The following is a 13994-nucleotide window of genomic DNA, read 5'->3' as shown; positions in this document are numbered from 1 at the left end:
TTAAGTGTAGAGGCGCGAGAGTCATATATGTCATAGCACAATGGTCTATAGGCTAATAATATTTGTACGAGAGTATTGGGAGACCATGGATTCTTCTTCTTCAAATTACTATTATTACTATTATTATTGTTGTTATTGTTATTATGGTAAAACTTCCGTACCCGGTGTGCGAAAGTCAGGTTAGAGATCCAACATGGCGCGACTCGGGCGACGTCACGCAACACTAAGCAGGCTTGCCAACTTATGCATTGTTACTGACAAGACCATTGGACTGGATTGGTTAGACCATTGGCCTGGTGGAAAGCAAAGGGGGTCTGGGGGCGTAAGCCCCAGGTTAGAAGCCGCGGAGCGGCACTTAAGGTACTCGTCCACGATGCAACAAAACTTGCATGCCACTTTTGTGCTGCGCAAGAAAAATGGCAAGCACCGTTTACACACAGCACGCAAGTTTGCCTTTTTTCTTATTGCGCAACACGAAAACTTGCGCGCCCAAGGAAATGTTGCACCGAGTGTTTACACCACGCTATTTAAGTGGCGCAAGTTTTCTCGCATGCAACTTTCCTAGTCAGCTGTTCTAGCGGATGTGAGTGTTGATTATAGCAAGCATGTCTTCTGGCGAGGTGTTATCGGCGGCTTGCTTATCGCTGATTTTATTATGGCGATGAAAATAAAGACGAGAAAGAGCGAAACCGAAATGTTGGATGACGGAACGGATTTTAGGTCGTGAACATTGTGTTGTTAATAACTTGCTACAGGAATTGTACATGGGAGACGAAGTCTTCTGCAAGAATATCCTGCGAAAGTCAGCGACTGATTTTGAATATCATCTGAGGAGAGCAGCGCGGTTGATACAAAAGAAAGACACGCTAATGAGAAAATGAATATCACCAACGGAACGCCTTGTGTTGACATTGAGATATTTAGCAACAGGTAAGCCGATTTTTTAAAAATATGGATTTTATACAGTACACATAAGGAATCATTTCTTTTACCTTATTGTAATTTCCTACATTTTGTTTTGTTACAGGTGACAGTTATCAATCATTGATACCGACATGCTCTATTTCACGTGAAATATCTGAAGTTTGTGATGCTATTTACATCGTGATGAACGCTCTCTGCCGTTTTTGTTTATGTAGTCCGTTGCTTCAACTTTCCATAAACATTCTTGAGTTTCAACTAAATATATCAGTTTTCTCGTTATCTCCCTCGTTCATTTATTGTTCTGAGACATTGTAACCTGTAAATGAACTTACGTAAATTATGCAATTATTACTAAGATGGGTATCTCTTTTGAGGCATGTTATATTTCATTTACAATAAAGGATATACAGGTACGTACTTACGTTAATTTATTCCCGAGTGTGAACCTCTCAAACATCAGTATAATGTCACAGCAGACGGCCATGTGAGAAAGTTGCGCCACAAAAATGATCTAAACTTTTCATGCCACTTTCAGATGGCGCAACTTCCTCTCTTCCGCTGTGTACACGATGCCACTTTTGACTTTGCACGCAACTTGGAAGTTGCGCAGAATTCGAGTGGCGCGTGCAACTTTTCGAATTGCATGACTGTTTACACGAAGCCACTCAACTTTTCGTGCTCAAATCGAAGTTGCATGCCATTTTAGTTGCATCGTGGACGAGTAGCTTTAGGCCTCTAGTATCCCGCGTGACAACAAAGGGGGTCTGGGGGCGTAAGCCCCCAGGTTAGAAGCCGCGGAGCGGACCTTAGGCCTCTAGTATCCTGCGTGACACCTCCATTGGTCTGGATAGGTTAGGGTAGGTTAGTGACAAAACAAGTGGCCTGGATAGGTTAGGGTAGCAGCGCATTCTATGCAACACAGTATTCAGCACTTGAATTAATAGACAATGACTTACCTTAACGTGGGGGATAGAGCGTGCTCGCTGCGAGAAGAAATTCGTGGATTCGTTCTCCGCGAGGGAAGGAGTATTTAAATAGATGTTCCGATAGGTAGCCAAGGAAATGCTCTTTCTTCCGTCCAGAAACAGGTAGGGATTCTCTAATGTTCCTCCACTTCCTCTCAATGGTGTTTGTATGCACTACGAGTTCTTCCCCCGCGAGACGTTCCTCATTCAAGGCGTGGACGTGTTCGCTCTTCTCCGTGTCCACAAATTCCACTGAATGGTTCACTTTCAGGTGGAGAAATCCCTCGTCCTGGAGGCAGTTGTAGGCTCTCCAGCAGTCGGAGATTATAGTAGTTCCGGGCAAGATGTAGTCTTTAATAATGGCGAGTAGTGTAGCGCTGTCGCGAGATTCCACAGGCACAACGAAAAATTTCTTATTATTTTCGCGTTCAACCCCACCGAAAACCCACTGATCTTCCACACGACGTCCGCGGTTGTACTTTCTTTTGCCAAACTTGGCCTCGTCTATCTCGACAACTACACCTACCCCTCCAAGTCGTGTAGAATGTCGAATGGCCCAATCTTCACAAACTTCCCTACAGTACGAGGACCAATCTGACACTGTTTCGGAACTCACTTTGAGCTCAGACTCAATTAATGAGTAGTGGGGTCTATTTCCCAGTAGCCAGTAAGCAACGAATGTTATAACTTTCTGCGGAGAAAGGTGTGCCTCTATAAATGTACCCGTCTTCGCAGACTGTTTGAACCGACACGTGCGTTTCTCACACGAGAAAAAATACCGGCTTCCAGATACCTTCACTTCTCGATCCCTACCACAGACTCCACAGGGAATAGCTCTTTTTATTATGCCGTGACTTATTATAAAATCCGTGAATTTTACTTCGTCACAACACAAGGTTATAATGTCGCGGATAGAACACTCACATCCAGCACACGCCATGACACTAGTAAAGTGGCGGTTTTCTTATTTTTAGCCAGTCGCAGTTTTCTTACTTTTACCAAACTTCGAAATTGGCGGTGAACTCTGAAATTCTTGGTTCTCTTAATTTCAACAAACATGGCAGCCCTGTACTTGCACACGGTGCGAGCTCTGCCAGAGACATTAGGAAGCTTGTCCGGCGAATAGGAACACATCGCGAACATTGGCCGGCCAATAGGAACACAGCACATGGTCGCAATCACCTGATTTACACAGCCTCAGTTTTAATTCTTCTATATAAGTAAGAATACTTTTTGGGGCGGGATGGTGGGTTTCTAGCAAGCATAAAGGAAGGATCTCTCCTTTCTGCTACTTCAGGTACCGTTTCATATCATTTTTATATGATTTCAATCATCCCTAAGTCTGCACACCGGGTACGGAAGCGGCACCGTTATTATTATTATTAGTGTTCCAGTGTCGCCCTAACACACGGAAGGCATTGCGTGACGCAAGGATGGGAAAGCTCCAGGACTCGTCCGGTACATTTCAATAAATTCTTCCCGGAACTGCTTATTCTTCCCAAAAGTCATTGTTATTTGAGGTAGGCCTAATTAACTCACACAGAAACCAAATTAAGCTACAGACGAAACCACAGTGAGCCGGTCAGGTAGTGGCCATACACACACTGACGGGTTGGCGAACCGGTCGGGTTCGCTGGTTTAGCAGTCGAACCGCCAACACGGACCCAACCTCGAGCCCAACCCTCAACAATCCCCCATACACCTTCGAGCCGGTCAGTGCGACCAAGGTCACGAACGGGCTCGCCAACCCGCTCGACTGTGAATGGGCCCCTTTACGTCCCACTAACTACTCTTACTGTTTCTGGAGGCGCTGAGGTGCTGTAATTTAGTCTCGCAGGAGTTCTTTCTACGCGCCAGTAAATCTACTGACACGAGGCTGACTTATTTGAGCATCTTCGAATACCATCGGACTGAGCCAAGATCGAGCCTGCCAAGTTGGGGTCAGAAGGCCAGCGCCTCAACCGTCTGAGCCACTCTGCCCGGCAGCAAAAAATATTATTATTATTATTATTATTATTATTATTATTATTATTATTATTATTATTATTATTATTACCGGGCGAGTTGGCCGTGCGGTTAGAGACGCTGGGCTGAGAGCTTGCATCCCGGAGATAATGGGTTCGATTCCCACTGTCGGCAGCCCAGAAGATGGTTTTCCGTGGTTTCCCATTTTCACAACAGGCAAATGCTAGGGCTGTGCCTAAATTAAGGCCACGGCCGCCTCCTTCCAACTCCTAGGCCTTCGCTATCCCATCGTCATATAAGACCTATCTGTATCGGTGCGTCGCACCGACACAGATAGGTTTTATGGCGACAGATATAACTAAGGACTAGGATCGGGAAGGAAGCAACCGTGGTCTTAATTAAGGTACAGCCCTAGCATTTGCCTGGTGTGAACATGAAAAACCACGGAAAATCATCTTTAAAGTTGCCGACAGAGGGATTCGAAGCCAGTACATCCCGAATATTGGATACTGTTCGAACTTTGGCGACTGCTACTATCAAGCTCGGTGATGATTTAAGAGTGGATTTCTGCCGCTGGTTAATTGATCAAGCACTCAATCCATAATTTCTGACAAGTGTATTAGTGACACATAAGGCAATTTTTATAGAAGGAGTGTTTAATATTTAGTATACCAAGGCAACCTCTAGCACCGGCTCTCAATATCTGGATGGATGCAGTGAGAAGTCTGTCTCTTTGACCAATCGTCTTTTTATTAGCGTTATTTTGCTTTACGTCCCACATACTATTTATACCGTTTTCTGAGACGCTGAGGTGACGAAATTTCATATCGCAGGAGTTCATTTACGTGCCAGTATTTCTACGACACGAGACTGACGTATGTGTGCCCCATCAAATATCATCAGACTGAGCCAAGATTGAACCTGTCAAGTTGGAGATCGGAAGATAAGGACCTCAACGGTCTCAGACACTCAGACCGGTACCAATCACCTTACTTGCATAAATTTGATCGGTGTAGCTTTCCTTATGGTGACGATGGGACGGGAAAGGGCTAGTATCGGAAAGGAAGCGATCGTGGCATTCATGACGTTACAGCCCCAGCATTTGCCTGGTGTGAACATGGAAAACCACGGTAAACCACCTTTAGGGCTGCCGACAGAGGGGTTGGAACCCACTATATCCCACTCATGAGCTGTGGAATATCCCCATTCAATAGGACAAGGCAGTTCCCAGCACCGGTTCTAATTAATATCAGGATGGGTGTAGTTGGAGGTCGGTTACATTTTTTTATTAATGTTATCTTGCTCCTGTACAGTAGATACAGTACGTTACTGGAGCTTTCAGAGGAAGTGTCGCTTTGACTACGCCGAACCACGTGGATTTTACACGATGGTGCAGACATTTCCTCAACGGTAGACAGGACGATGTGGAACTATCAATTGGCCAGCCCTTATTCCAGTGGATTGTTATGCCTGGGGGGACATGAGAAACAAAGTATACCGAACTGAGGTAACCACTTCGGATGACCTCCGTGAACGTATGTTTAAGCACCAGAGGATATTCTGAACCACAGTGGTGTCTTGGCTCGAATGACAAGTTGCTTTACGTCGCGCCGACACAGATAGGTATTATAGCGATGACGGGGCAGGTAAGGGTTAGGAGTGGGAAGGAAGCAACCATGGCCTTAATTAAGGTACAGCCCCAGCATTTGCCTCGTGTGAAAATGGGAAACCACGGAAAACCATCTTCAGGGCTACCGACAGTGGGGTACGAACCCACTATCTCCCGAATACTGGATACTGGTAGCACTTAAGCGACTGCAGCTATCGAGCTCGGTGTACCAGTAAATGTACCGACACGAGGCTGACGTATTTGAGCATCTTCAAATACCACTGCACGGGGCCAGGTTCGAACATGCGAAGTTGGAGTCAAAAGGCTGGCACCTCAACCGTTTTAGCCACTCAACCAGGCAGGAAGCACGAAATGTAGGTACGTTTAATTTACTTAGTTGTATAATATGTCCATTTTTCGTTTGAAACAAAACGTTCGATGTGCTTCGATAATTCAATTCTGATTCTACTCATATGGATATCCTATGCCATGCATTTGTTCGTTGGCGCAAGGAACTGTCTTCCTTCTTCTACCTTTACGCAATGCACAACGGCGATCGTACCGCATTTCACGTCCCGGCGTGCGTATCCCAACCAATAATTATATCACACGCTCGTACAGGTCGCGCACCGACACAGGTTTTCAGGTCATTTCCATACTCACTAGACCACAGGGCTGACGACCACAGATATCCCTATCCCCTAAAGGACGTAACAGCAAATGAACCAGTATTAACGCTGAGAATTCAATACATCTCCAGGGTCCGAAACCGATAACTAGTGTTGTCTGAAACCCCTAAGACGGAAACTAAATACTAACAACATCAAACCAGTCTGGCGATAATGTAACGTAACATGTTGTAGACTGGTAGCCTTCAGCTGTTACCGTAGGTCAGTTGCTCGTAAACATAAAACCAGTTTGGCAAGTATATTACGTAACATCTCGTGGCATTGAATAGGGAGCGCTCAGCTGTCACAGTAGTCCATTTGCTCTTAAACATAAACAGAACAGAAACCAGTTTGGCAGGGATGACGCGTGACTTGCCTGTTATCAAAGGAAAGCTATTCATTCACAAGAACAAGGCATACTACCTATTCTAAAAACATCGTACCCCTTTGCTCTCGAAAATAACTTCCGAGGATTACTAAAAGTTTGATATATAGTGGTTCGTCACATCGTTCTCTATTGCTACAATAAATATCTGCACGTATACACCTAACACCCTGTATATATAGATACTAATTGTCGCATTGTATAACACCCATGTCATCTCTAAAACAGCCCATGACGTTACTCCCACCCCGCTCTCAAGTGTTACAGACTGTGATAAAATAGCCTCAGGCAAAGTAGAAACACACTAAATTATCTCATACTCTAAATGCATACAATGACAGAGCGATGACTTGACAGTTACTGTAACAGTATTTTTTGTTTTGCTATTGGCTTTACGTCGCACCGACACAGATAGATCTTATGGCGACGATGGGATAGGAAAGGGCTAGGACTGGGAAGGAAGCGGCCGTGGCCTTAAGGTACAGCCCCAGCATTTGCCTGGTGTGAAAATGGGAAACCACGGAAAACCATCTTCAGGGCTGCCGACAGTGGGGTTCGAACCACCTATCTCCCGAATACTGGATACTGGCCGCACTTAAGCGACTGCAGCTATCGAGCTCGGTTGTAACAGTATTACACCATATGTTGCAATGTCTTAAGGTTTCACAAAATATATCCATATCTGATATTAGGCAGCAACTCTCACTCTACATTATTTTAATGCTAACATACATACACATATATGTACATAATAAATTAAATATGATGAAGCAAACGATAATTAGTCAATACATAGCGAAATCAGATTATAAAAGTGAATCAAATAATGTTACAATAATAATTAATAATAATAATAAAATGAATATTTGTAACGGGATTTGAAGCGTACAATTGTTTGCTCTACGCCCAGTCGCCTTTGCCCCCAGGAATTAACCTCGTACTGAATCTTTGTGTAGGCTGAGTGAACCTCAGGGCCATGTGCACCTCGGGAAGTGGAAATCTCGTTTCTTAAACTTGATTACGACTTTCTGAAGGGGAATTGAACCCATGTCCTTCCAGGCGAACCAAGCACGCCTTTACCGCCCCTTCCAACGGAATAGGCCTATTCTATGTTATGTGTTTTAGAGAGAGATATAAGAGACTTTTATGAAGTTAGTGAATATAGGTTTATAGGGAATGAATGAACGACACAGTTGTCTGGTATTCTGGTAAGAGAGAAAAAAGCGAATCATGCTTTTGTTTGTAGTAGTTGTAAACATTAAGCAATCAATTATTGGTCTCTTATCAACATACCCAGAAATAAACTGAACTAGGACGTAAAGGCGAATTAAACTCCTAACTGAAAGGATTAATGAAATGTCAATTGGCGTATTTGTCGTATGACTACTACATTCAAAATAAAAATTAAAAAGAGACAGGAGAACGTTGTTAACAGTTATATATTAATATCCGGTCCAGTGCCTCTGTTTACCTCCGGAAAGTCAGAACGGTCGCTACAATGTGCTGGGGTATTGGATCTTTTACCCCACTAGAACAGAGCTGCAGCGCAGACGTCATCCCATTAAGCAGACTAAGTTGTTCTGAGGCTAATGAAATCCTTTGATGAAGCAGAGACTGGGTATGTTCTTTGTCCTTGAGCTTCACTTATCCTTCTATTGGGAACTGGGGTTAAAATTACTTTCTGACAGCTTCTGTGCATGGGTGATTGAAGAATGACGTAGATTTAGGTCTGTTTCTCTGGAGATAAGGAACACTGGAATGAATGGATAAGTCATGATTGTTGTTCATCTTTGAATATTTTCTCAACAGTACTTGTACTCTGGGAGCCTCCGTAGTTCAGGTGGCAGCGCGTAGGCCTCTCACCGCTGGGTTCCGTGGTTCAAATCCCGGTCACTCCATGTGAGATTTGTGCTGGACAAAGCGGAGGCGGGATATGTTTTTCTCCGGGTACTCCAGTTCTTCCCATAATCTTTTATTCCAGCAACACTTTAATATCACTTCATTTCATTTGTCATTCATTAATCATTGTCCCAGGGGTGCGACAGGCTTCAACAGCCGGCACTCCTGACCCGGTCGAATTACTCAACAGGCTGTGGATTTTCATTTTCACTTGTGCTCTACGAACTGAGGCTAAATATTTCTGAAGACAGGAAGTCAGTGAGCACTCCTCTGATGATACTGTTTTTGTTTGGAGACTGGTTTGATGGACATCTCTAGCCACTCTACCCTGTGCTAACCTTTTAATTTCTACGCGACTGCTATATCCTATATCTATTCTAAACCGTTTGTCATGGTTATACGTTGGCATACCTCTGCCGTTTTTACAGCCTACACATCATTCAAACAACTGAACAAGTCCTCGGTGTCTTCAGATTTTTCAGATCATTCTGTCTTCTGGTCATTTTCGTCAAATCGTTATCTCTCCAGTTCCATTCACTTTCTCTTCATTCGTGATTAAAGATACCCATCTCACCTTCAGCATTCTTCTGTAACACCACGTTTCAAAATCTTCTATTATCTATCTTTCTGAGCTACTTATCGTCCAAGTTTCACTGTCACATAATGCTACGCTCCAGACGAAAGTCTTCAAAAATGTCTTTCTAAATCCCATATCAATGCTAGAAGTGTGCACATTCCCTCTGAAAGGCCTTCTTTGCATGTTATGCTGCCATTATTAGTAACAATGGACTTACCGAGTCAGTTGCAACCTGCCAGCCGTCGGGGTTCATGCTAGGCAGCAGGTGGATGCGAGTCAGCTCGATCAGGCGCACGATGTCCGGATCGCCCACTAGGAACTGCTCGCACAGATAATCGGCCAGCTTGAGGAGCAGTTCACGGCCCAGAACTTCATTCCCGTGCATGTTGGCGATGTACTTGAACTCGGGATGATCTGTAAGCAGTGACATGCAGATTAAGAAGAACAACCATCCTTTCTCACAACAGACAATGATTACAAGTCACTAAAAATCAGCTCAAATATCGCTAGAAAGTACCCAAAGTATAGTTATTAATGTTACATACTGTATATAAAAACCCTAGGTATTGGCGTTCCGAAATAGAGAAACATTTTGGCAATAAATCAAAAGTTCACAGCCTCAGGCAGTTCGTCAGACACAGTACTGTTACGGTACTTTCAATGCAATTCGTACGATGAAGTATAGCTTCAACTATTACGCACTGTAGGCCAAATGTCCTCCTTAATGCAGATTCTTACTGTACCGGGAGGTACACCTCAACCCCGCACATTTAAAAGAAGCGCCCTAAGGCACTATCAAACAAAACGTGAAACAGCTATTGCAGGAATCAGAAGGTGTCACTCATAAATAACAGAGTAGCGTGTTATTTTGAAGTTGCATAAACTGACTGGACTCATTGGTTTTGTTTCGGTTTAGGTACGTCAAGAAGTTTGGACTTTTCTCTATAGATGCCATTACAAAGAACTGAGGTGCAAAGTAAAAAATTTAGTGATATATTTGTTTGTTTTTTTTGTTTTTTTTTTTGCTAGGGGCTTTACGTCGCTCCGACACAGATAGGTCTTATGGCGACGATGGGATGGGAAAGGCCTAGGAGTTGGAAGGAAGCGGCCGTGGCCTTAATTAAGGTACAGCCCCAGCATTTGCCTGGTGTGAAAATGGGAAACCACGGAAAACCATCTTCAGGGCTGCCGATAGTGGGATTCGAACCTACTATCTCCCGGATGCAAGCTCACAGCCGCGCGCCTCTACGCACACGGCCAACTCGCCCGGTTTTAGTGATATAAAGACGTTTTGTGTTCTTATGTTTTCTCAACTAAATTCATGTTCATTTATTTTGTTATTTCAAGGTTTGCAACACTTCCTTCTCAACCCGCCAGTTTTTGAATTTTGCCAATAGGGGCCGATGACCTCGATGTTAGGCCCCTTTAAACAACAAGCATCATCATCATCATCATCATCATCACCAATCTCGCCAATAAAAATCTGTATTTATTTTTCAGCCCATCACAGACTACTTCTAACTTTTAAAACTATCCAATAAAAATGAGGTGTGTCCGGATTTAGTTCAGAGCCTTCTGGAACCGGCCCCTCGGGTATATAAGCTGCGGCTTTTTCAGGCTACCTTGTCTTATTGATCGTCGACTTACTGAGTGTGTGTTAAGACAGGAGGCGGGGCGCCTCATTCTTCGCCAGGCAGTACAGCAGCCCAGGTAATGGCCACCAGTTTTCTATCTTTGTAGCTGTCTCCGCAAACTTATCCGAGGGGAAGGTTTTAAACTTTAACTATGTAACTGTTTGATTTCTAAAATGTAAATTACTTCTTGGTAATGTAAAATTTCATAAAGTCTTAAACTGTAAATTGGGGATAGAGAAGGCATTACCGTCTCAAGTTCCCCTTCAATTTATCTCGAGATGACTACGATTTTGTAACTGTTTCTCTTTCTGTAAAGCATTAAATTAACCTTTCACTCTAGCCACCTCAGTAGCTTGGGATTAGCCTCTATCATCGTGCCGCGAGCCCAATTAGAGTTTTATACTTAATTTTCTAGGAGCACAAGTGTACGCCTCCATACATTTTGTGTTCGGGCCAGTAATTTAACCTGTTCTTCTTTCCACGAAGGCCCAGTAGTCTGGGTAATAGATACCCCTGTCTACAAAATTGTAAATTGTAGGTTGGACCTAGAGAGGTCGGAAATTGTAAGAATTTTGTGTAATGTTTGAGTAGGCTGTAAGAAATCGAGAGAATTCGGAGAGATTGTAAACTATTTCTGGTTTTTGTGTAATATTGAGTGGGGCCTTTGGTAGGCCGTATTTGTAACCTTTGGAGCAAAGTGCTCTTGAATTGGGAGATTCTCTCCTCATCCAACTAAACGCAACATTTGCGATGTTGTAAACTTGTAAATTGGAGCTGGAAGCTCAGCACTTGTAGTTTCCAAACTGCTATTTGTACCTGTAACCTTGTTATTCCACTAAGTGAAAAGTTTCAGATTTGAAACGAAATATAACCTTTATTTTTTAAAGTTTTAAGTTATTCTTTCATTTAGTAAATAGACCCATTCATCTGTGATCCACAAAACCCCGGTACACTTATGACTTATCTACAGGATCGAATTCAGAATTAAGAAGGGGCATTCGTAGATATAAAACAAGGCATTCGATAATGTTGGTTGAACCAAGCTATTTGTTATTCTGAAGGTGATCGGACCAGATACGGAGAAAGAAGAATTACCTACAATCCCTACAAAAATTAGTCTGCAGTCATAAGAATCGAGGGATATGAAAAAGACGCAGCAGTCAAGAAAGGAGTGAGGCAAGGTTACACTTTGTCCCCTCTCCTTTTAAATATTTATAAAGAACATGCGGTAAAGAAAACCGAAGAATAACTCGGAAAGGGAATCACAATCCAAGGAGAGGAAATCAAAACTGAGATTTGCCGATGATATTGTTATTTTATCAGAGTCTGCAGAAGATCTGGAGAAATTATTGAATGGTATGGCCACAATCTTGGAGAAAGAGTACAAGATGAAAATAAATAAATTCAAAACAAAAGTAAGGAAGTCAGGTGATACGGGAAATATTAGAATAGAAAGAAGTCTTAAAGGAAGTAGTCGACTATTGTTTAGTAACATAACTAACGATGGCAGAAGTAAGGAGAACATAAAATGCGGCGTAGCACAAGCAAGGAAGGCCTTTCTTAAGAAAATAAATTTGCTCACTTCGAACATTGATATAGGCATTAGAAAAATGTTTTTGAATACTTTCGTCTGGAGCGTGGCATTGCACGAACGATAAGTAGCTTACAAAGAAACAGAACAGAATCTTTTGAAATGTGGTGTCACAGAAGAATGCTGAAGGTGAGATGGGTAAATCGAATCACAAATTAAGAAATACTGAATCGAATTGATGAGGAGAAAGAATTGGCGAAATTTGACTAGAAGAAGAGAGAATGATAGGACACATCTCAAGACACCCAAGACTTGTTCAGTTGGCGTTTGAGCGAAGTGTAGGTGGTAAGAACGGTACTGGTAGAACAAGCAGATTAGAGTAGATGTACGATGCAGCAGTTACGTAGAAATGTTTAGCACGGGATCAAACCAGTCTGCGAACTAATGACAACAGCAACTATGAGGCGTGTAAACAGTCCCTCAGTTTAAATATTGCGTGTGGAAAGTTGAGAGTAAAATCACCGAGTTCTTTGAAAGGATTAATTCCCGGACAATCTTCATATTCAAAAACTTTCGTCCAGAAACACGTTTCTTGTTCGTATTTTTGCTACCGTCTTCAAGACCTCAACTGAAGAATAATTTTCAGATGAATTTTATCGTTGAATGTTCAAATTAGTAAGATGTATAGTATTCTTTGTTCATTATGGCAGGTCATTTTTGAGAAGCCTGAAATAACTGCATTTGAAAGATTACTCCACATTATTATGTTTATATTGGGCCACTGATCATAACTGGAACGAATTTTTGAAGGAGTATAACCACATTCTGGGACAAATCGGAAATTAAGATTTTGACAGAATGTATGCGCTTATTTATCGAGAATTGAGTGGCAATTTCTTCAAAATTTGGAAGTTTCAGTATCGAAAACTTGATAAAAGCCGAAATTCACCAGAATTGTCACTAAGGAGAAAATTGCTAGAAATATCACCCATCGCTATGAAGAGAAATGAAATGGCAAATGGCTTTTAGCACCGGGAGTGTCCGAGAACATGTTCGGCTCGCCAGGTGTAGGCCTTGATTTGAATCCCGTAGGCGACCTGCGCGTCGTGATGAGGATGAAATGATGATTAAGACGAAACATACACCCAATCGCCGTGCCAGCGGAATTAACCGATGTTTGTTCAAATTCCCGACCCTGCCGGGAATCGAACCCGGGGCTCCTGTGGCGAAAGGCCAGCACATGAACCATTCAGCCATGAGGGGGGGGGGGGCGCTATGAGGAGAATTCTAACGTCAAACGGCAAGCAGAATCCCCAGATTGGTGACTTACCGCTAGAGTTGGCAACACTGACGTCTGGAAAACGTGCAGTTTGCTCTCTTCTGCCGATCTATTAAGAATAGGTGCGTTATTTAAGAGTAAAGTTTTGTTTAGTGAAGTAGTAAATGAAAATATTGTTTAATTTAAGAGGAGTTCATTTAGTGACATTGTTTAGGGAAGGTTTAAATGTGTTTGGAAACATGAATTATCGAATTGAACTGAGTTATAGAATTTCTGAATTCCAAGTCCTGTTTAAAAGATGTGTAATTAATTTTTCTTAGGAAGTGAAAATGCAATGAAACGTGATGGTACCAGAGCCCTCTAGCGCACACGCTTGGGTAAGGTGACCGACACAGTAGAACTGCATATTAGCGAACCTGAGCGGCCACCCAACCAAATACTGGTCATGTCTGATGTTGCTTAAGGCAACTACGTATTACGGTTGTTTTCGCGTGAACAAATTAAAGATATAAATAATTATTGAAGTTATCGGTGTAATTAGAAAAGATTCAGGTTGGA

The 13994-nt window shown here is 42.7% G+C and overlaps 1 protein-coding gene across 3 annotated transcripts in view; it reads right to left on the bottom strand.

Annotated features, from left to right (window-relative positions):
* The window catches only part of LOC136879035 (carboxypeptidase E), a 216768-nt gene that overhangs the window by 77866 nt on the left and 124908 nt on the right, over positions 1-13994 (bottom strand). For all 3 annotated transcript variants that reach the window (XM_067152763.2, XM_068228931.1, XM_068228932.1), the window contains exon 3: positions 9210-9406. In XM_067152763.2, the coding sequence (XP_067008864.2) occupies positions 9210-9406 (197 nt within the window). The remainder of the gene's footprint in view (positions 1-9209; positions 9407-13994) is intronic.

The sequence above is a fragment of the Anabrus simplex genome, chromosome 8 (assembly GCF_040414725.1).
Source record: "Anabrus simplex isolate iqAnaSimp1 chromosome 8, ASM4041472v1, whole genome shotgun sequence".
Taxonomy (NCBI): Eukaryota; Metazoa; Arthropoda; class Insecta; order Orthoptera; family Tettigoniidae; genus Anabrus; species Anabrus simplex.
This window is presented reverse-complemented; position numbering and strand designations above follow the sequence as displayed.